Below are 24548 nucleotides of genomic sequence, written 5' to 3'. Positions count from 1 at the left end.
ATAGACATGGTAGAATGGTACATCCAAGGGATCTTACTTCACATTAGTATTGGTGCATATAATATACTCAATTTCATCAGAATATGGGTTTTGGAAAGTAAAACTGCTGGTGCGGAGTAACATCCAGTCCCGCGTCTTGGTGTGAAAACGATACATCACTGACAACACCTGTCCTTTCAGCTTCACAACCTAAGACGAAAGTGTTGGAAGAGTGTGAAAGGGTGAACACTCAGCATGTTGATGCAATGCATTATCATACTGTATGGAATATCGACTTACATTAACATCTAGGGTGAGTAAACACTCAACCCACAAACTATCTTTATATGAAGTACTGCCACTGCAATGACCTTGAGGTGTGGGCTCAAGGTGACATTGACTACCTTAAGCCCTCTGTAAGAAGGCATTACCTTTTAGAAAGTTAGTACAATTAAAAACAAAGAAACTCATGCTTCTTTATAAAAATAAATTGTTATTTACAACACATCCTTGGTACGTTTAGGACCATTGGATAAATCAAGTTTCAGGAGTATCGAGAAGCAGTGATTGTGCTAGCATAGAATACACTTAGACACTAATTAAAGAACTGTGTTGCACGTGACCAGCACTGGCAGATAGAGAAAACAACTAATATAGCTAAACCTGTACTGCGTTCTGAAATTCCGAAGCTGCACTCAAAAATTAAACAGAATAAGCCCATGAAAAGAGCAACTAATTAGGTTTAAATCATACATTAGCCTTTCATGCTTCATGAGAGTTATTCTGTTATGAGAACAGAGAGGTCATACCTGTTGGAAACTTTCCCGAAGGTGACTTTGATCTTCTGGGTGACAAAACTCTATGATATCTTTTCCCAAGAGGTCCTAGAAAAAAAAGCAATTTTATTTTGTTCAATCTAGAACTGAAAACAGAATATGTTGTTGCAAATACAGTACGTTAAAGGACATTACGTTGTTCAATTTGATGCACAGATATAATAGGATTTAGCACATTGCTCCTCACTTTATAATTTATCAATACAGGGGAATAATATCTACATAAAATGCAACTGGGCAATACACCAGAGGAAGGTGTTCTGTTCTTTCCTCTTATCAGAAACAAAGAATGTATTATTATTATTATTATTGTATCTGTGAATAAAGAATACAGCAAGAATGGGAATGAATAACTAAATGTGCCACAACTACGCATCCATGATGAAAATCATTTGTTAGTCCCTTCCAGGTATATAGCATTTCGCTCTGGTAGGAGGTTTTGTGGATGATAAACAGTAATAGATGCAAGTGGGAACCAGGGGGAATTAGATCTCTGTGTTCCTAGACTTTAGGAATCCAGATCATCCAAGATATAAACTGGTTATGAATGCTGCTCCTTGGGTGGGACAAATATTACATTTAATATTATTTTCAAGCATTCCTTAATATTGTTTGTACTTGATCTATGAAACTCATTTTCCATATGACCTTGATTTGACTATTGTCTCCTTGGAGAAGGGCTAGCAGTGTGCTACATCTCTGCAGGTTCTATCAGACTGGGGAAGTTTAAATGACTTGTAGGTCATGTAAATAATGTAAAGAGTAACCCTCATCCCCCCTCCCCCCAAATGAAAAAAATAAACCACTAAGCCACAAAACAAAATGTTTACCTCAAACATGCAAAGATAAGCCCTTAACAATATATTTTCAAAGTCTATATAGTATGAGAATGGGTGTTATTAGGATCTTCTGCTTAAGGATCCTAGAAAAGTAGTTTCTGCCATTATTTTCATGAGTTATGAATTAGAAAATAGAATATATAGCTCCAATTAGGGACAATAATTACACTTGAGTGACAGGCAGACACAGAAAGCTGTTTAGTCTCCCTTGGATTGCCAACAACGTCGCAAACTGTATATCTATCATGATCTTAAACATCCCAGAGAAATTAGAGCTGAAATATAACCCACTTCAATGCAAGCAAGCAGGCCGTGACAATAAAAACAGAGAAGGTTTGATCAAACAAACAGACCGTGAAACAGTAAGTTGACAGGTTAAAAGCAGTCCTTTCAGTACAAACAAGAGAACCCATACCACAAAAAACATAAATCTAGCCCTCCATTTCTGACACATTACAGATGTGGGGTAGTCTCTGATGCTAACCTGTGGTTGATACCCAATCACACTGATGCACCGGGGGTCTACAAACGTGATGACTCCATCCGTGCTGTGCCGTGATAAGAATTCGGTTGGAAGAGACATTCCATTCATGTCCACGCACCCAGGAGAACTTGTGACCTGCGGGATAGCTTGTTATACTTTTTGAGTTTATTTATATTGTAAACATCGGCTGTGAATCAGGCCATGCATGTAATAAATTATGGCGGCAGGAGAGTGATTGCCTGCAGTGGAAATGATTGAGAACACCAGAATCAGGAACAAATGAACAAAAAAACAGTTCTAGACCGATTTGTTGAAAAATGGTTAGAAAATGTACTGAACAAAATCAGACGTGACCTACTTTAGAGGAAGAGTGGTAATTAGTGTTAACGTAGATTATACAAAAAGTATAAAACCATGTCATTACACTAGTGAGTATATAAATGACGAATTCTTGCGTAAAATGGGTGAATTTCTTCTCGCCTTAGTTACAGCACTCTTGAAAATGGCCTACAGTAGATCTAATTCACCACACATGTTAATAAAGTTTGTAAAAAGATGAACAAGTACTGATATAAATTATATAATTTAAAGGCACACTCTAGGCACCATAACAACCCCATAGCGTTGTGCCATTGTTGTGTTAAACCATTTACAATGGGCTGACACTGAATGTGGGTCCCTGAGTGCTGTGGCTTCTCTGAAAGGGTGTAGCTAATGTGGAAGTTGAAATCACTAAAGGCAGGGAGAGTCCAGATTATGGAGTAGCTCTACTAGGAAAAAAAAAACAATAGTGTATGTAGATATTTAGAAATAAAAAATAGACCAAGAATTAATCCTTAACAGTAAAGGCAACAAAAAAGAGAAAGGAAGATTGTACATAAAGATTAAAAAGCCTCAAACACTATCTTGCTAATGTCCCAGTAAAGTAAAGCTATGTAAGGGTATACAATGTTTCCCAATTTAGCTTTATTTCAGTAGCCATGCCACAAGAAACATTGTTATCAAAAGTGGAACAAAAGCTGAATATTAACACTTAGGGGAATACTTAAACAGCTGTGAAATAAAATGAATAAGCAAACCTAGGTTCTAGGTCATATATGGTAAATATCCTTAAAGATACAGTGCCTAGATATAATATAGAAAAATAGCCTAAAATCGCCGCCCATTACTCGCCAGGCTAATGTAAAAGCATTATCCCAAGCAATGGAGATGACAGAGCTGTGGGTGCCTGGGACCCTCAGTCATTGTTTGAATACAGGGGACTCCAAACATCATAACTACTTCAATTAAGTGAATTGGTAATGTTGTCTAGAATGTCACTTTAAGGAGTCTGCTTCTATATTATGTCTTAACTCAATAAAGGCAATTCAGGGATGGTTAAAAAGTAGATGCTCAGATGTTGTAAAATGACAGTTCACATGAGGATTTCCAACACTTTGGAACAGCACATCAAGTGTGCTTTAGTTCTGTAACATCGGGGGATCTACATCAGTCTATACTCTATATCACGGGTGCCCAAAAGGTAGTTCTCCAGATGCTTTAAAACTACAGCTTCCATGATGCTTTGTCATTGCAGTCATTGAGTTGTAGTTCTACAACATCTGTGGATCTACCCTTTGCCCCCCCACCACCTGCTCTATATCATCTCTCAAAGACTCAAACCATTTATTTTATTAATTTGCCCAATGATGGCTATCACTCAATAAAAATGGATTATAGACGTATGCAGACCTGCAGTCTCCCGATAGCAACCAGACAGTACTTGCTCCCTTGTCCCAGCTCTGCATCTTCTTCAGGGATGGTCATTCCTGTAACAAAAGTGATTTTCTGTAAGCTCTTGTGCATAGAGCAATTTGCAATACTGGATACCGCTTTTGTCTCTGATAACTGCAGTATAACTTGCCCAATTTTGTTTGTTTTGTTATAAGGAATTTGTCTCAAACTCTAGGTCTTAAATGGTTAAAAATAAAAATATAACATTAAGAAAAGGGGAGAATACTTGTTCTAAAGAAATGGATTGTCGGCACAAAAACACTGCTCCATACGGTTCTGTTGACTGTAGTGACATAATAGTGACTTGAGAATTCCTTTACAGATTGCTAAATTTGGATAGTGTCTTCACATTTGTATTTTTTAGTATGGAAAAATATTTGTCTGCGGTTCCATGAAAATGTCAATTGCAAAATCATGAACCTGAACGTGAGAAGCTGGAGCCCTAACCTTTGGGTTAACCTGTAGTCAAACTGTTTAACCCCTGAAGGTAAGAAGTCTTTTGTTACTCTTTCATCAATAACAATTTAAATCAACATTATAGTGTCAGGAATACAAATGTGTCTTCCTGACACTATAGGTGTAATACACCATTTAAGCCCCCCTCTCTTAATTTTTTTCCGGCGCCCCATGGGTCTCCTCGTGCCTTGTCCCATAGTAATGCATTCAGAGACTAATGTGCATGCGCGGCAAAACACTGCACCAATCAGGAATCAATCAATGCATCTCTATGGGGAATGTTCAGGGTCTACATGCAGAGTGTGGAAACGCTGAACGACATTGTTGCACACTGTGACCAGGATAATAGACAGTAATGTAAATACTGCCTTTACTTTGAAAAGTGTTTACATTAAAAAGCCTGCAGGGACATACTGTACACACCAGAACAACTATATTGAGCTGTATTGTTCTGTTGACTTAAGTGTCCATTTGAGCTCTTTTAAGTTGTTATGGGGACAGAAGTGACCGGAGCCTCCCGGCTTCAGTTCCTTTCAGCTAGGTACTATTTCTATCAATGGACATCCATTGATAGATTACAAGTGTCAGATGGTGCTTTCAGCCTATTAGCAGCTGCCTGGTTAACCCTTCCTCATACTGTAGTGCAGAAAGGACAGTACGCACTAGAGTTTGGATGGAAATCATTGGCTGAAAACATCTGCTGACATTCTCAGCCAATCAACTTCATTCATCTTGTCGCAGGGGATCTTCAGCTTTAGAGATAGCAGAAATGGAAACTCCCAGGGAAAGTAGGCATCAAACTATCTAAAAATGGTTCAACTACTTACCATGGAACAGGACCACTGCACACTGGGCTATAGTGGGCCATATTAACCATTAAAAATAACATTGACAATCCCCTAAAAAATGTGCTAGCCTGTTTTGACGGATGTTTTACTTTAAATGTATATTAGGGTTTAGCAATGAACATCACAGTCCAGTTCAGCCCATTGGCAGGCACTCTGTGAGAAGAAACAGAAACATTGCTTTGGATTCTTCTCTTTTATCTATGTCCCTCTGTTTACTGACAGGCACATAGGGCAGAGCTTATAACAGTGACTGTCTGGGAGCCAGAATAGAATGGATTTGTACTTTCTTTCAGTTCTTGGACTTTACAAACAGATATTTGCTGAATAAACATAACTTTAAAAATCCTTCGATTCGTAGGTTTTCCTTTAAGAACCAAAATCATTGTTCTCAGGATCCCTTTAACTATAGAGATGTGCCAGTAGGTAAGGAGAAAAAAAAGCCTTACTGCAATATTTTATAGGGGGAAATTGTATGTCATGTTGTTCTCAACATTATCTCGTTCAGAATGTACAAAATGTATGTACATATTTAATACGTATGAGAAGTGTGTCAAAAACGTAAACAGCGATTTGTTTGCATTTAACACAGAAAAAAAATCACATTTAAACTGCTACAAAAATTAATAAAAGAATAACAAAAATGAATAACAAAAAGCAAAACGCACACACACACACACACACACACAAACACACACAACTATCCCCCAAAAATCATTTGAAAGTAGATGTACTAAATGCTTTCTGCAATATGTCAACCCCAAGTTACTCCTTAGTACATAAAGTAAACATGTTCAATACTATTAAAAAAAAAATAGCAGAAAATACAAAAAGAACCAAGGCCATTTACTAAACAACCCTGGGCCAGCTAGTAATGCGTTTTCTTAACCACACTTCCACCTGTCATTTCATCATTTTTGAACTTGGAAACAGTCTGCCAAAATGTCCATTTTAGGCTTTATAAGGATTTAGTATATACTATATATATATATATATATATATATATAACAGTTTGCAATTTTTCTCTTACGGCTATGTCCCATTACTACACCCACAAGTACTCATGCCTATGGTAGTGATGATGCCTATTTCGTTTTAAAAAAAGTGGTTATGAGTTAGTCATGACATCTGCATTGCTAAAATTAACTCGTTTAGACCACAGGAATGTAGATCCATGTGTTGTTGCACATTAAAAGTCAAACAATCTTCTCAATATGACATCAAGGTTTGTCTGAGCTGTTTTGTGACGAGCACATTATTTCAGTCATAGCTGCATAGTTTTGTGCAGCTTTCTTGAATTAAGGTCCAATGAGCCGTCCTTTTTCTCTCTCCCGTATCCATTTAATACAAGTAAAATAAGAAAAAATACAATGTTTTTGGAGAGCTAAAAGGCGTCTGTTATGGATATTTGAAATACTGATGTCCCTGGTTCCCCTGCTCTGCAGACAGAACATTGGAATGTTGTTTACTGGTAGCAAATCAGAGGTGATGGAGCACATTTGTGTCTCATTAGAGGTATTTTTATCACATGCAATTCTCCACCGCTTGGAGACTTCTAAACTTCCTGTTATGAATTTGGAAAAACTTTGGCTGATCTAGTGCGGAGCTGGTTTCAGCATTTTTCCAAGATCTTTTTACAAGGCTGTAATATGGTGACACCACATGGGTGAGTCAGTGACAACACATCTTATTGACAAATGTTCAGAATTCCCAAACAACAGTGATAATTACATACTGCACTGTTGTCATGACCGTCCATGATTGTACTATGCAGTGTGTACATAATTTTTGACATGTACTCTGCTTTATATATCAATCAATATGAAATAATTTATTACCATCGTACAGCGCCGAGGAATTTGTTGGCGCTTTATAAATAATAATAATAATAATAATAATAATAACAATCAAAAGAAGGCTTTTAGAAATAATGTGCCTTCCGCAAGTCTTACTTACTATGTACACGTTAAATATTTTTATACAAATATAACTTTTTAATATTTAAGCATTTAGACCAATGTCATAGCACCTATAATTCTCAGTTAAATGTATTCCTAATATCTTTGGGAATCTGTGAGAGGAATTTGGTGCATGCCACTAAATATACCAATGACAAATAGCCCCTGAAAGGATTAGTTATAGGCAGCCAAAAGCCTCCAAAATAACTAGACATATGAAAACATATGGGGCCATTACACTCTCATATTACTAGATAAGAACTGGTACAGAGCCCTTCTCTCTTTTTATTTTAAGAGCTAGGTAATATGGATTTTCTCCTGTGTAGAGTGTAGTAAGAGGGTATTAAAACTGTCACAGACCCCACAGAGCTGTCATTCAGGCAGTCAGAAAGCTCAATATCAGTCTTGTACAAGTTGTGTGTGTTGTGCAGCAAGCACAACTTAGACTAATGCCTCGTTTCCACTGAGCGGATCGGTTCGGGTTGGTACAGTTTGGAAGGTTTAGAATGGACCAGCCCATTCTGGTGAGCGTTTGCACTGCAAGTCAGACCTTCAGGGCCATGCAGGGTTTAGAAAAAATGCTCTTCCTGTCCACCAATCAATGGATTGTATAGTAGTTCCGCCCTAACCGAACCGTTCCATTTTCTATGGCCCTACATCTAAAGCAGGACCCTGAATGGATTGGTACGATTCGCTTGTATGGACCACTTTCATAATGGAAACACCCAAAATAGCGAACCGTACCGAACTGAACCGAACCGATCCGCTCAGTGGAAACGAGGCATAAGTGAACCAGGCATACAGCTCTATCCACCAGTCTGAAACATACTAGGACATTTTGATAGCTCCCCTGTTGTTATTTGACGCCAGTAAAGATTTTTGTTTGTTTTTTTATTTGTACAGTAATCACTGGTTTTGAGTCTGCTTCTTCCAATGTCTTGGTCGTCAACTGATTCCCAGCACCGTGCACTTATTTACCACCACTTTTTATTTTTTTGTCAATCAATTTTTATTGAGATCATGTAAGACATACTCATAAAATAACATTAGAGCAGGTAAAGCCAGGATACATCAGAGCTATAACATTCATGACATCCTATAGTCTGTAAGTTCATTTGAGCAGGCTCCCTTCCTATGGAAGAGCCTGCCTACCGCCATCAGACTCTCCCCTAGTCTTGCATCTTTTAAGAAGTGGCTTAAAACCCATCTCTTTAGGAAAGCTTATGGCCTCCAAGACTAACCCCGACCTCACATACCTGTCTCTTGCCCTCTCCTAAAGGGCAGCCCGCCTTATTTGATTGCAAATTCCTGTCCTAATGTGTTTTACACCCCACCTCCTATAGAATGTAAGCTCGATTGAGCAGGGTCCTCTTCAACCTATTGTTCCTGTAGGTTTTTCTTGTAATTGTCCTATTTATAGTTAAATCCCCCCTATCATAATATTGTAAAGCGCTACGGAATCTGTTGGCGCTATATAAATGACAATCATAATAATAATAATGACATAAATACCTAATTTAATAAAAACAAAACAAAAGAAAAAACAAGCAAACAAACATATGTAACAGGCTAGCAATGCAAAGTTACCATCAGATAAGCATCATTAGGCCAAATAGAGGGGCTAGTATAAAGTATGGTGGTCGAAGGATAAAAGCAAATTAATTATTAAGAAGTAGTATTAAGTAAAAAAGTTAATATAAATATGCCAGTCCCCAGTCCAGGATTAGCCAACACCCACGGAGGGCAGAACACAGTCCTACAACATCACCCTTTCTTGTTATATATTTTCTTGTTATTGTTATAGATTGCTGTATACCTGGTCCAACAGTAAGTTTACAGATTGGTGATCTGGTTATAATAATAATCTTGAATAAATAAATTAAATAAGCCCTCCTCCAACTCTTTCCTTTCCTGGAGCCTCAAAATAATCATGAAAATATACCTTCCTACCCACTCCCCGTCAATTCGATTTACAAATAAAAGAGTAGTTACAATATTTAAATATCAAATATTTAAATTATTAAAAATAAAGTAAATATTCTGCCTGCTGAAATGATAGCAAACAAACAAATAAATATCAAGGGGTATAAAAAACAGAGATGAAAATAACCCAGATCCCTCGATACAGGAATAAATATGATGGAGTCACCTCAAACAAATCACTGACTGACCATCAAACAAATCACAAAGATGAGCACAAGACTCCCGCAATGTTTGCTCTGTTGAGTTTTCTTACTAAAATCATTGTAAGGGAAAATTAAAGGTATATTAACATGTAACACCAAATACCAAAAAACTGTTATTTCACCATTGGCAGTCTTCCCTCACAGTCAACAACACTAAATAGTTCCAAATTCCACTCAACAGGCTCGACTCTGGTGAGTCCAGCAAATGGACTCCTGCATGCTCTTAAATTAAACTCTAACTTGGTATTTTGTGAACTGTGTCAGGCTGTCCAGAAAGGTAAAGCCTAAAAATCGATAAAGAGACATTAATGCACTATATTAACACACAGTACCAAGAATCTAAACTGAACATAACTTAGCAACAACATAAAATAAGAAATCTGCTCAACAGCAGTAAAGGTTCAATTTTATCCGGTTCTCCTGAGGGACTCACTAAATACGATGGAATCTCGATAGGCTCAGAAGGTGAGTTCCAAAATGACTTGCTAAGAGTTTATTGTATTTTTATCTCTGTGGGCAACTTTTAAAGCAATTTTTCTTTCCTTGGTTCCCCAGATCATCTGTTTATTTGAGCACAATTTGGAGTAAGAATATTTTCATGATGACTTAAGAGGTGAATCTTGATTTATTTTACAAAGTAATTATCACTTGTTTATGTATCACAGAACACCCAAAAAAGAAAGAACAATCTCAATGTATTCATTTAAGTAAACCACTCTATAAAAATTAAAAAAAAAATATTCCTATTACTGTAACATGTGCTGTTTGTAATATGTGTTTTACACATGATCACCAACGTTAGCTTAAACATGTTTGTAAGTCTATAATTAGTACAGTCATCTAATGCAGTGCCCTCTTTTTAGGTTGCACCTAGGCTATAACGTTATACATGACCCCACTGCAGCCAAGCTGCGCCGGATTGGCCCATTGACATGCCTGCAGTCCGATTAACAGTGGGGATACTGTGTGTACTCTAGAAGCATGCTGATCCTATCTGTGACATATTGTTTCTTCTCTCTATTTATTGTAACCAAATGTTTTCAGAATCTACAGGGCACTAGAGTCAAACTACATCCCTCAGAGAGGCAATAGATCAAGCTTCGAAAAACACCTCAAATTATCTGTTGGTGATGCACTAGAAGAGACATGAAGGCCAATGATTAATAGGAAAGTAAATAGAGTTTTGCTTTGACAATTAATAACTAAGAAATCATACAGGAGTCTTCATCTCCAGGGCTGACACAATGATAGGCCATGAACAATGTAATGGGATCTCATTACATATTTAATACTACAAACATGCCAAAGACTAGGACCTAGCATTTATTCCCTCTCAGATAAGGCTTTAAGGAAATATATTTAACTCATTACAGTCCTAAAAAAACAAAAGCAAAAAAAAGGAAATATATGTCATAACGGGTTAAAAGAACTAAATTAAATTATAAGCCGTTCTTATATGACCCTGGATTTTATCAGACCACAGAAATTTGTTCTAGACAACGTAGTGTTTGTTAACACAGGGAAAAATAACCACAACATATCAAATACTTTTAATATTTTTCAAACCACAACGGGTTTACGGGTGAATGTTGCTCCATCTCCTCACGCTATGGTTTAATGCTGAACCATAAGGGGTTAATCAAAAGACAGTGTGGCAGTCAGATCTTTGTTGTATCTGCCAGATGTGAATTCAGCTTCACTTCCCTTTTATGGGACTTTCTTCAAGCTACTGCCGAACAAATCCAGGACGCTTAAGGAGCAGCTTGGAAGCAAATCCTTGGCAGGACAGTCGCTGCTCAAAATTTGGGATTTAAAATAAGGCAATGGAAAATCTAAACCTTGCTGCCTGGAGCATGCAAACTCAACAGGCACGCCAGATATGTATGGTTATTGTAACACAACATGATCAGAATAGAAAGGGACACATTTGAAGGTTGCAGAGAGGTCACTCTGGATATCTGGTTTCCAATAAACAGAGAAACTGAGCATTTGTTGGGAAGAGATACATTTTTCGCCAAAAACTGTGGTACATAGCACGGAAAGTATCTGGCCCTAGTGTCAGCCGAATGCAAGTACCATAAAGCAATAATACTTCCCGGTGGCCAAGTATTAAAAATGTCTATCTGGAGCACTGGTCGAACCACTACTGGTGCTGCGGGTGCATGTTGCACCATTGCTCCGTCACTCACCAAACACTTGTGTTTCCCTGGTTAAGCCAATAATAAAGCAAATTACTTATATTTTCCAAGAGTAACATATTTGTTTCATTTGATTTGTTGTGCAGTCAGACATACTTTCACTATCACTGAATTTGATATATAATTTTTTTATATATATATTTTTAATGATATGGACAGAGTGCAAGACATGACTCCAGTGTGTTTGTGGAAATTGTACACACTTAAATATATATCTAGCTCTCTCTTCTAATCTACGTGTTTGTCATGTGATTGTTTTTGTAAAGCTGTACAGGGTTATGCATGGCCAATTGACATATAAAGTATATGAAAATGACATTTCATATCAGTCGTGGCCATGCATAGGTCCTTTCACCACATCTTGAGTAAGTCTAATTGGACCACACACATTGATGTTTGCGTGTCAAGGTTGTTTCGGGCTCACAATTGTAAGAATCATATGTTGGTGGCATGTGGTATCCAGCAAGGGTCTTAAAGCTGGACACTCTTTTGGATTTACACTTCATATGCACAGTGTTCTTAATGTGGTTTCTATACAAAACCGAAACTGATCTGAAATGCCGGGCGCATTTAAACAAGCCATGGCGGACTTGAGAAACAGCACTGGAAGAAGGCTACCAAGCCGAAACGCGTTTGCTGCTACTCCAATATTTGTTTGTTTTTTATATACCTGTTTTATATTACTCCTAAGGTTAATACTGTTTGGGTAAGTGGATACCCCCCTTTTTTATATCACTTGTATTTGGGTTCCACTCCCTTATAACCAGGAGTTTGCTTATTATTTTATCCCAAAATAAACATACGCTTTTTACTACGGAACCTTTCCAGTCATTCCTTGGAGTTTCGTCAGCCTGAATTGACACCCTTGAGCCTGTTATACAGAGCCTGGTACGGCTCTGCCAAATGTGAGTGGTAGTCCATCTTTATTTAGTATACACTTGTATTACACAGTATACACTATGTTATGTTTTGTATTTATATTTTGTAGATAACATTCTGCCAGCTGCCTATGTCCAGGTTGTATTTTATGGTTATTTACCACCACTACACTTGTTTTTGGGACTATAACTCCCTATGTGGTTTTTGATACACACTTTACCTATAAAAACTTGACTTTGGACTTTATTCATTTCCTTCCGACATTTTGATATTTATTTTCTTATTAAATTGAGCACATTTAAAGCTGTGTACATATACCCTATATAGCCAAGGTCTTTGTGCCAATCAGAGTTTTAGCAGAGCTGATTTTTACAGTGTATATTATAAACATTTTTTATTTTATCTACATGTATTTTTTTAATAAATGGTGTACCATGTTTATTATTATTGTTGTTGTTGTTTCGATTATTGTATAAGTTCTTTATGTTGGGAAAGTGTCTTTTTTTTCATTTTACAAAAAGTGCATATTTCAATAGAAATTGGCATTATTATAAATTAAACTTGTTACACTCCCTGACTGTCAATCAGACAACAACGATCCTGTTGCTTCCTGGATTGTTTTGCTCTGCAGAGCACCTGCCTCGTACAGACTTAACACTGAGCTGCCTTAAGAAGTCTGTGATTGGACAGCATCAGAAAGTCTGGGCTGGGGAAGAAGAGTAGAGTTTGCAAACCTGCAGACAAGAGATCTGCAGCTTATGCAAGTTAATTCTATACATACCCCCAATGAAAAAAAATGCATATTTAAATGCATGCATATATCCATTGGGGATAGATCTATTCAATAGTTTATTTATTTTACAAAATAAATGATAGAGGTATGGGTCACTGTGGTACCCATCAAGCAAAAACACAACTAAACAGAAACTTCCTATTGTGCTGCTTTCATCTCTCACTGTAGCTCCAACATGGAATAAAAATAGCATAAGAAATTAAAACCCGGGGGCAGCACATCAGAATTCTGTATGTAAAGGAGAAAATGTAATACAACATTTCAGGTAGATCCCTGTCTCAATGCATCTTGTTCTCAAAGGGATACTATAGTCACCAGAACAACTACAGCTTCATGTAGTTGTTCTGGTGAGTATGGTCAGTCCCTGCAGGGTTTTTGCAGTAAACACTGTCTTTTCAGTGAAAAGACAGTGTTTACATTACCACCTAGGGATACCACTGGTCACTCCTCGGATGGCTGCTAGAGGTGCTTCCTCAGCACTGACATTCAGAGTATCCACCCTCTGCATGGAGTCACTGAACTTTACTCATAGAGATGCATTAATTCAATGCATCTCTGTCAGGAGATGCTGATTAACTCTGGGGGTGTTTGGCTCCACCCCCTGAGATCATCAAAACTGACCATCTCAGCTAACGCATTGGATTGGCTGAGACTGTCAATTCTGATGATCTCAGCCAAGGAGGCGAAGCAAGGGCAGACCTGTGCGACGCTGGAATAAAGGTAAGTTCAGGAACCTATAGTGTTCCTTTAATGTCTAAAATGTTTGCTGTATTACACTTGGTCCTTCAATAAAACCTTTGTAGCACTGTTTGTGCACATAGAATTCTGTTGTGCTTCCCTCGTTTATTTATTTTGTATTTGGACAGTAGGGCATTTCTAATATTTTCACAGTTAGAAACTCTATTTATATTTATATACGTATTTTAAAAATAATTAGAAACTATTAATCCACATTTTAAATGTATCTTTGTTACAAAAAGATGAATTCTATTAGAGGAGGAGTAAGGGGCAAAACTTTGAATCAGCTCACTGTTTAATCAGAGGATTAGTTCTGCCAGTGATCTGTAAGGTTCTTGTGGCGAAACCAGCTTCGCCACTGTGAACTGGAGAGGCCTGGCTGCTAGCCTCCTGCCCGCTGACTATGGCCCCTGGACATATTGCACTTTAAAGACTATATTTGGGCATGTACTAATTTGTATTGCTGCTACTGGCCCTTTAAAATCAGCAATGGACATTTTGGGACTACTGTCCCTTTAAGACTGTGGAGCGTAGTACAGTAATCCTGCCTTTAATACTTTCATGTCATGTATGTATTTTTGTATGCAGTTAACCTGGGTTATATATGTGTACAGCATTCATCTGATTGTTCGGTAGAATCACTCCATTCATTGTATTGAGGAAACTACCGAACAACCAGACCACCCAGGACTAAGTGTGCCTCCAATTACCGTTTGCAACAATGTTGCAAACGGGTAATTGGCAATCATGTAATGTGTTCTGTGTCCTCTGGGTGGCCGCCATTCAGGAAACAAACACGTGGCGGCGGCCATCTTAAACTACCGAACAGCGGTGTTTTGCCGTCGAGTGTCTGGAACTAAAATCGGACACTTGACTAGGCAAACACCGCTGAGACCTCCATACTTCCAGAAATTCGTATGGAAACTACCGAATGACCCGCCGTTCGGTAGAAAGAACCCCATAAACAATGGAATTCATTCAAACCCTCTCCAGGCTCTATAACACAGGCAATTCGCCTGTTTTCATTCCCTTGTTTGTGACCGACCGCAGGGCCAAAATGCATGGAACTGTTTTCGGATACTTTACCCATGCGGTCGGTCAATACTTTAAAGTCCCATAACTCCCGAACCGTTTATCCGAATGGGCTGATTCTTGCATATGTTGTCCCCCTGAATAAGGGCTATCAGGGGATACCTGTTTTGGAGGTGTAGCCTATGTATTTGGGGTACATCCAGGAATTGGGGAAAAAGGTGTACGGTATAATTGTGTTAAGTGTTAATCTAAGGGGAGGAAATGTGTGGGAGGTACATCCATGTGATTGGTTAATTTCATCCTCCCCCTGGGAGTGTCCTGTATGTACTTGTTTGTAATAAAAGCCAGACTGGGTGTCCCAGTCCACAGTTCCTGCTTAACCCTCAAAATGAAGTGTCGTCTCGTTCTTGGGGGGGATTGGATTGTAAGCTGACTGCCAAGAGTGTAAGCCGATTGTATGCTTTTCTTGTTCAGCTGTTCCAGTTCGGAGTGTTATTTCGTATCCAGCTCGTGGGTTCTGATGTTCTGCAGTAGCTGTGCCTGTCTATGGAAAAGGGGATTATCGCCTAAACGCATTTTTCCCCTTGTATGCTGAAACGGTCCGTTACAATTGGTGGCAGCGGTGGGATCGTTCCTACAACCAGAGGGACAGCTACAGACAACACCATTTTTTGGATTACAAATTGAGGGCAACGCTAGTATCCGTACAGCGACCCTATCTACAAAGGAACTCAGAAAATGGAGGAGAAGTTTCAAGTTAGATTGGACGATTACGTCCTGGAGTCTGGAGCAGTCTCAGAGGAGAACATGTTGATGTACAGAGAGACTGTCAGAGCCAAATTGTGGGACGAAGCCCTAGAGGAAGTACAGTATTCACGAGGGGATCAGCGCCGCAGCAGAAGGCAGCGAATTCTGGCTAGAATGGCAGAGCGGATGCCCCTCCTGAGAAAACAGACCACAGAAAAGTGGGTGACTAGACTCGAGATTCTAGTATACGCAGAACTGGTGCTCGACGACGCATACCAGGCGCTACAGTGGTACGCGGCTCAGTGTGTCCCCAGGATGGCAGAGTATGAGTTCCCAGAAGGCGGAGATTACACTGGCCCCGGTCGATTTTGGAATAATAGTGGTGACGAGGACTTTGGGGAAGATACCGACTATCGTTTTTGGGACCTGTACGGCATCCGAGAGAACATGCTGGGTCTCTTTGGCGCTATTGACCTCGAGGCAGACCTACGATATTTGGTTAACCAGGAATGGAACCTGGAGGGGGATTACCTGCGACTCATCAATGAGGCCTGGGAAGAGACAACCGGTCCTCCCGCCCAACAGCAACCAGCAGTACCCGAGGTAGCAGAGGTATCCAGCGACTTGGAGCAGACAAGTATGGAAGGCTCTGACGCTGAAGATGATTTTATGGCCAAGGTGAGGCAGCAAGTGGCCCAGTATGGGGGTTATATATCCATGGACACATTCCAGGGGATCTGGAACCAGGTCATGGCTGAGCAAAACTCAAAGATGGACGAAGAGTATGATGAGCAGGAAGAGTGGTACAGCAGCAGAGTAGAGGCTGCATCCGAGGAGGTTAGCCGCCCCCCCCTGAGGCGGCAGGAAGAACCCGAAGTAGGGGTCCTCATAGACTGGTCCTGTGAGCAACCCCAGGGAGATGAAGGTGTCGTCCTTCCTCCCCAGCGGCAGTGTGTGTCCCAGGGAGATGAAGGTGTCGTCCTTCCTCCCCAGCAGCAGGCTGAGTTACAGGGGGCAGAGGTTGTTGTTCCTGCCCCCCAGCAGAAGAGTGATATGCCAGGAAGGCAGTGTGAAGTAAAGGGAGAGGAGAGCAGCGTCCTCCCTCCCCAGCGGCAGTGTGTGTCTCCGGGAGCTGATGGTGTCGTCCATCCTCCCCAGCGGCAGGCTGAGTTACAGGGGGCAGAGGTTGTTGTTCCTGCCCCCCAGCAACAAAGTGATGTGCCAGGAAGGCAGTGTGAGGTGAAGGGAGAGGAGAGCAGCGTCCTTCCTCCCCAGCGGCAGTGTGTACCTCAGGGAGCAGAAGGTGCCATCCTTTCTCCCCAGTGGCAGTTTGCCATCCAGAGAGAGGAACTTGTTACACCCTCTCTCCCACGGCAACCTAATCCACCAAGGGGAGATGTTAAGCCCCACAACTGTGCAGATGGGACCGTAGTCTCTGCACTTACAGCACAAGGGATAGGGACGGTCGGTCCTGTTCCCCAGCCTCAGTGTGATGGATCCAAAGGGGAGACAGTCGGTCTCCCCCTCCGGCAGTCGAGCTGTGCACCTAAAGGGGAGACAGCCAGTCTCCAGCAACCAGGCGCCCACCAGACTACTCCCGTGGTAGGGCTGGCAACAGGACAGAGTACCGCTGGTCTCTGCCCCCTCAGCAACCCACCAAGGCAGCCTACCCGTCTCCCACCCAGCAGTGGTGAAACACCAGAACTTGGACAAAATCCTTCCTCACCCAGATGTAGTAACCGGTTAGTGTGGGTGGGCTGCTCTGTTATTTCTGTTTCGTGGGTGGGTTGCTGGACTAACCAGGGCACTGACCGGCAGAAAGTCAGGTACCCTGTTAGTCTAATTGACAAAGGGGAGAAATGTGGCGAAACCAGCTTCGCCACTGTGAACTGGAGAGGCCTGGCTGCTAGCCTCCTGCCCGCTGACTATGGCCCCTGGACATATTGCACTTTAAAGACTATATTTGGGCATGTACTAATTTGTATTGCTGCTACTGGCCCTTTAAAATCAGCAATGGACATTTTGGGACTACTGTCCCTTTAAGACTGTGGAGCGTAGTACAGTAATCCTGCCTTTAATACTTTCATGTCATGTATGTATTTTTGTATGCAGTTAACCTGGGTTATATATGTGTACAGCATTCATCTGATTGTTCGGTAGAATCACTCCATTCATTGTATTGAGGAAACTACCGAACAACCAGACCACCCAGGACTAAGTGTGCCTCCAATTACCGTTTGCAACAATGTTGCAAACGGGTAATTGGCAATCATGTAATGTGTTCTGTGTCCTCTGGGTGGCCGCCATTCAGGAAACAAACACGTGGCGGCGGCCATCTTAAACTACCGAACAGCGGTGTTTTGCCGTCGAGTGTCTGGAACTAAAATCGGACACTTGACTAGGCAAACACCGCTGAGACCTCCATACTTCCAGAAATTCGTATGGAAACTACCGAATGACCCGCCGTTCGGTAGAAAGAACCCCATAAACAATGGAATTCATTCAAACCCTCTCCAGGCTCTATAACACAGGCAATTCGCCTGTTTTCATTCCCTTGTTTGTGACCGACCGCAGGGCCAAAATGCATGGAACTGTTTTCGGATACTTTACCCATGCGGTCGGTCAATACTTTAAAGTCCCATAACTCCCGAACCGTTTATCCGAATGGGCTGATTCTTGCATATGTTGTCCCCCTGAATAAGGGCTATCAGGGGATACCTGTTTTGGAGGTGTAGCCTATGTATTTGGGGTACATCCAGGAATTGGGGAAAAAGGTGTACGGTATAATTGTGTTAAGTGTTAATCTAAGGGGAGGAAATGTGTGGGAGGTACATCCATGTGATTGGTTAATTTCATCCTCCCCCTGGGAGTGTCCTGTATGTACTTGTTTGTAATAAAAGCCAGACTGGGTGTCCCAGTCCACAGTTCCTGCTTAACCCTCAAAATGAAGTGTCGTCTCGTTCTTGGGGGGGATTGGATTGTAAGCTGACTGCCAAGAGTGTAAGCCGATTGTATGCTTTTCTTGTTCAGCTGTTCCAGTTCGGAGTGTTATTTCGTATCCAGCTCGTGGGTTCTGATGTTCTGCAGTAGCTGTGCCTGTCTATGGAAAAGGGGATTATCGCCTAAACGCATTTTTCCCCTTGTATGCTGAAACGGTCCGTTACAGTTCTCACTTCTCAAGACTTAGAAACAAGGAATTCATGCGTGTAAATTGTTACATCTGATATTTAATCAACTTCTTCCTCCTGAAACATAGACCAAGAGCTGTTCAATAAGGTAAGAAATAAGGATCATACGATCGACTTCTGAGAGCTAATAATATAAATAGGTTTACAAAACACACAGTTGCAATGCTGTCAATGGATATTGGACTGTCAATACTACCACTTCTTCCAGAAACATATGCAGCATTGAATGGGTGGGTTTACAAACTCGACAGAGCTGAAGGAACGAGACAGGGAATTTTATGAACTGGGATCAGTATGAGAGAAATTTTTAAAAAGGGTGTGTAAAGAGGTTACGATTATAAGTTTATTTTCTAAGCACCAACATATTCTGCAGCTCTGCACAATAGGTTATGAGAAAGGGAAAACTAGTTAAGAGAGAAGGAACAGGTTATTAAAGAACAAAATGTCTACTTTCAGGTTCTTGAATTTGGCAAACATATCTACACTGTAAGAAAGCTTGGAACAGCGGGGATTCAGTACATCTCTCAGTCAGCAGTCTTTTTTTTGTTTTGTTTTTATGAGTTTTTATTTGTTGAGGCCTGGTTGATGGACCTGTGCCTCTTGACGTGTTTTAACAAAATGCATTGCTTCTAAAGATAATATACATCTAATCACTCAAATAAAATGCTAGAGTAATGGGTCTAATGGTATTTTTGGACAGAGATGATTGTCAAGAGATTACTTGTTGTGGAAATGAAGACTGTTGGAGGCTTTCATGTCTGTAGCACATGACGCAGCCTGGACTTTACAATATAAACTGAAATTACTAATCTCGCAAAGAGTCATGTTACTTTAAGAAAGTATACTGAGGGGCGAGCAGTCACAACATGGGCTCAAAGGACAGGCCCTCTAAATATATAATAGAGTTTTATAGCGCCCATTCTTGGCCACAATGAATGCCCACAATGAGATTCACTCAACAGTCTAAATACCATAATCAAGGACAATCAAGGCAAGGGGGAAAAAATATTTTATGACAGGATTCTATAAACCAGTCGAATAGACTAAAAAATAAAACTTGCAGGTGTAAAGGATGTGATTTGCCCCTAAACATTTATGTAAAACAAAGGATATGAAATATTTAATACATATGGCCATGTTTGTTTATTGCTGTAGTAAAAAATGGATGCTGAAAAAAATACCAGCAAACCACCAGCATGTTTTATCCGCCATCACTGGAATTCCCAAGCTCTTTCGTGTCAGATAGTTCAGTTCAAGATTTCCCAGAGTCCCCTTTGCACCAGCATCACTGACATAACAGTGAGGTTTAGATTGTTACAAACAAACACAATTAGTTGGCAGCAATATTAAACGTGGTTGGGTAAGCTCATTTTGTGCCTAAACAGTTTAGGTGTACCAATATAAGCTATAAAAATATGGCAACACATTAATCCATTTCTAGAAAATCTTAGATTGCAAACGTTTACAAAACATTTAACTTTCAATAAATGGGTTAAAGCACAAAGCATGCAACGTCCTTCTAACTCTGCTTTTGACATTTCAGAATTAATTTGTTTACAATTACTTGGATGGTTTCCATTTGACAGTTTTTATTTGTTCATTATAAAGTTGAGTGGTTCAGTAAGGGGGCCTTATTCTTCATTATCTACCATCAGTGGTCTCGCTCGGATCTAAACATACAATCAGTATTAACATTCCCTTTGCGTGTGTTGGAATGCTGAATTCCCACCTGCCATACATTAACAAAAAGGGACTGATCGCTCCAGGCTAAACAATTCTATATATAGGATTTGTGAGGAAAATGGCTTGTCCCCCAGGACAAAACTGCTTACACTAAGATACAGGAATCTGCACAGGTTACAGAGGGGCAACATTAACTCATGCAAATTAAAAAAAAAAACACAATTTGAAAATTTCTGTATTTGTACTTATCTATCTCCCTTTCTATCTTTCGTTTTATTATGCTTTAAATATAGATCTTTTAGAAGTTCTCCCAGCAGCACAACTGGGAACGATGCCTAGAACGTTTTATGACACCACAAGTGTAAACACAAAGGGGATGAGGCACAGGTTGTGTTAGTTCACAATCTAGATAGGATAGTATGGTAAGGTCTATGACATGTTGAGAAGTTGCAGCCACAAGAAGCCTGATCCCAGCAGTGGATATAAGGAGACGGTGTTTGCTGAGGGCATGAAGGAAATCAGTGCTCTGTGTTAGTGTAAAAATATTGTATTTTGGAACTCTAGCAGACTTGTCAAATTCATATGAAATCCAGGCCTGGCTAGGTTGGGCATAACCCTGTGCAATGTGCCAATGGCTAACTCTGATGACATGTTTTACATTTATACTGTATATTAAATGTCATGAGTGAAAAGAGAAATATGTAGTAACGTGCAACTATTGAAAGCAGAGAAGCCTAGATCCTGGGCACAGATTATTAAAGGAACACTATAGTGTCAGGAATACAAACATGTCTTTCTAACACTATGTTTTGAAACCGCCATTTAGGTATCTAAAGGTTTAGGTCTCCTCTTGTCCCCAGTTAATTGTCCCCAGTTAAAAAGGTATAAAACTTACCTTTTTTCCAATGCCGCACAGGTCTCTTCGAGGCTGGCTCCACTCCCGCTTTGTCTCCCTGGGTGAGATCATCAATCTTGATGATCTCAGTCAATCCAATGCTTTTCTATAGGAAAATTGGGAGCCTATTGTGCATGTGCGGCAAAACGCTGTGCTGTGCCAATCAGCATCAGCATCTCCTCGTAGAGATGCATTAAACCAATGCATCTCTATGGGGAACATTGAGCGTCTCCATGTAACTGAGTGGCTGCCACTAAAGGTTTTCCTAGGAGTTTTCTGAAAAGGCAGGGACAGGCAGTAGAAACCAGAACAACTACATTAAGCTGTAGTTCTGCTGACTATATGCCCCTTTAACCTTTTACAAAAGAGACAACCTATACATAAGGCATTAGCTTAATTAACCATTCTTCAATTAAAATATAATGCATAATGTAAAATGTTTTCTATAACACTTTCATTAGATTTTTATGAGTCTTAGGGGGCTCCATAGCATTAAGGAAACCAATGTTACTGCAGTAAAGAATATACTGTGGGAGGGTATTCCTCCCAGTGCTCACAAGCCTATATGGGAAATCCAAATTTGGATTGATATGCGAGGATAACATGGAGGTTTAAATTCTGTTTTGTCTCAGCTATAACAGAGCGGATAGGCTTTGGGTGCAGGGAGAGCTACTACAATAAGCTCTAATGATTATGATGCTTATAATGCCTAAAGAAGCACTGTCACACCCCACCGCTGGAAAAATCATAAAGATAGAATCACTGAAATTCCAACCCAGTCAACAGATATACAGAGACAAAGAAGAGACTACTTTGTCTCTAGATATTTCCTCTGCCTGACTCTGGGCATAGTATAAGTGCCAATCTCCCCTGCAGGAAAATGGCTCGGTCTATGGAGGATCCTGCGGTCCTGTCCGAGGAAGATGGCGATGCCCGCGAGGGACAGGTTCAGGTAAGCAAATCTAACCTGCCCCACCTCCCCTGGCCACCTGAACCTCAGCGATGTTTAATTTAGCAAAGTCCCCAGTCGTTGACCATGCCGCTTTAATACCCATCTGATTCTATATCAATAGAATTCTCAGCCTTACCTTACATTGTTTAAAATGCATTCTAAAAGTTATCAAGTTTTTGCCAACAAAGAAAATTTCTGCAAGTAGGACTTTATAGCTTATCTTTCAAAAAGGAAGTTGTAAATACCAAGGACTGCTCACATTTACAGCCAATACATGACAGGTCAGCTCACAGTAATTCTGCATGTTTGTAAGCGCTTTTCATAGGATTGCTTTCAAAAGCAGTGTGCTCTAATTTGCTTGTGAAGTCACAAGTATCATACGCTTATACAAAGTTTTTTTCTACATGTTAGAGTCTCTTTAATCACAGACATTTTGTTAATCCAACAAATTCCAACATCAAAATTCTACACGCAGTTAGTCTAGAACTGGAGTCACTTGTAGTTCACGCTAACTATATCCTAATACATTTATGTACACACAATATAAGAATGACATGGGAATGTTTAGATATTCTGGTCAGTAAATAACAGAACTTGGGGGTCTGCTCTAGAATAATAAACAAAGTGATTGAGCACAGATTGCATATAGCAACCTGCAGAAATCTAAAGAGTTTATCAATTCAGTTTTTGTTACTGAATAAAACATTCACACAGTAAAAAAAAACCAAAACAAAACAAATAAAAACAAGCAGAAGATTAAAATAAATCAATAAACAAAAAAATTCCATGCATGCTTAAAACTGTGGTTAATGATTAGTGATTATCTTGCACAATTTCACACATATAGGGCTATTCACTGAAGAATTAAAATAATAATAATAATAATAAAATAAATTAATCTCAAATTTAAAGACAAGTAACCACGCTGAAAGCATAGCTGACTTAGAGAATTGTCCTAGTTTGGCTATTTTTGCCTTAAATTTGAAATTCACTTTGAATTCTCACTTTGGCAAATAACCCTAAATACAGGTGCAAAGGTAAAATTATGACCAAACAGATCATGCTTAGAGTTAGAGATTGCACAATTATTTATATGGATGTAAAAGCATTAAAGCGGCGCTGTCATACCGAATCCCGGTTTTTTTTTTAACCCCCCTCCTGCCTCCTCTACATCTAACTGATCCCCTAGTCACCCCCAAATACCCCTAAGCCACCCATATTACCTCTTTTTTATTCTTTATTTTCTGCCCCGATCATTATTCAGGGTGCCGCCATCTTTGTGTGGATAGGTGAAGTCCCTGTGGGACACGTCATCTGCCCACACTAGATAGCCTGTGAGATTCCCGCACATGCCCAGTTAAACACCTGGACATGCGAACGGGAATTTCATCTATTCGTTCATTCATCAGACAGACGAATGAATGAATAGAAAAATCAGACGAACAAACTAACACTGAGTATCACTGTTCGTTTGCTCATTCGGTTTATTACAAGGAGGGAGCTACCGGCACGCAGCTTCCTCCTTGTAATATGTAAAGATAGAAGCGGCAGGGAGCAGTGCTCCCCACCACTTCATAAGCCCCCCAGTTTCCCCCTCACTCTATGGGGGTCAATATGACCCCCATAATAGCACAAGTAGGGGCATGTCTACTAAACAGTACAATAAACAATTACAATAAGGGGGGGTGGACCTATTGTCCTCCTCCCCGTCCCCCACCCCAGGCGGCGGGTGGGGACCATAAAGATAATAAGGGGGGGCGGGTCTACTGTCCTTCCCCCCCCCCCGGCCCTCAACCCTGTGCGGCGGGTGGGGGCCATAATAATAATGATTGAAAACCATCCAATCACAGTGCTCTGTGTCATTTTACACAACGTGGGAAAATTCCAAAGAACTTTCCCACGCTGTGTAAAATGACAAAGAGCACTCTGATTGGCTTAAACCCACCAATCAGAGTGTTCTTAGCCTAATTGCAGGGCAGGGCAAGGCTTTATAAGCCTTCCCCCGCCCTGCGTAGCTCAGTCTGCGCGGAGCCCTCCATGGGTGAAGATGGATTATTTTTTTGCGCTCAGGTTTTTTCTTTTTCTTC

General features: G+C 40.2%; 1 protein-coding gene across 3 annotated transcripts in view; it reads right to left on the bottom strand.

The window, feature by feature from the left end:
• Window positions 1–24548, bottom strand: part of ARNT2 (aryl hydrocarbon receptor nuclear translocator 2) — an 86656-nt gene that overhangs the window by 4506 nt on the left and 57602 nt on the right. For all 3 annotated transcript variants that reach the window (XM_063448902.1, XM_063448904.1, XM_063448903.1), the window contains exons 10-13: window positions 3870–3946; window positions 2139–2273; window positions 789–863; window positions 38–189 (exon numbers count right to left, since the gene is read on the bottom strand). In XM_063448902.1, coding sequence (XP_063304972.1) covers window positions 38–189; window positions 789–863; window positions 2139–2273; window positions 3870–3946 — 439 coding nt within the window. The remainder of the gene's footprint in view (window positions 1–37; window positions 190–788; window positions 864–2138; window positions 2274–3869; window positions 3947–24548) is intronic.

This window comes from Pelobates fuscus, chromosome 3 (genome assembly GCF_036172605.1).
Source record: "Pelobates fuscus isolate aPelFus1 chromosome 3, aPelFus1.pri, whole genome shotgun sequence".
NCBI classification, from domain to species: Eukaryota; Metazoa; Chordata; class Amphibia; order Anura; family Pelobatidae; genus Pelobates; species Pelobates fuscus.
The sequence above is the reverse complement of the archived record's forward strand: the minus strand, read 5'-3'. Positions and strand labels throughout refer to the sequence as shown.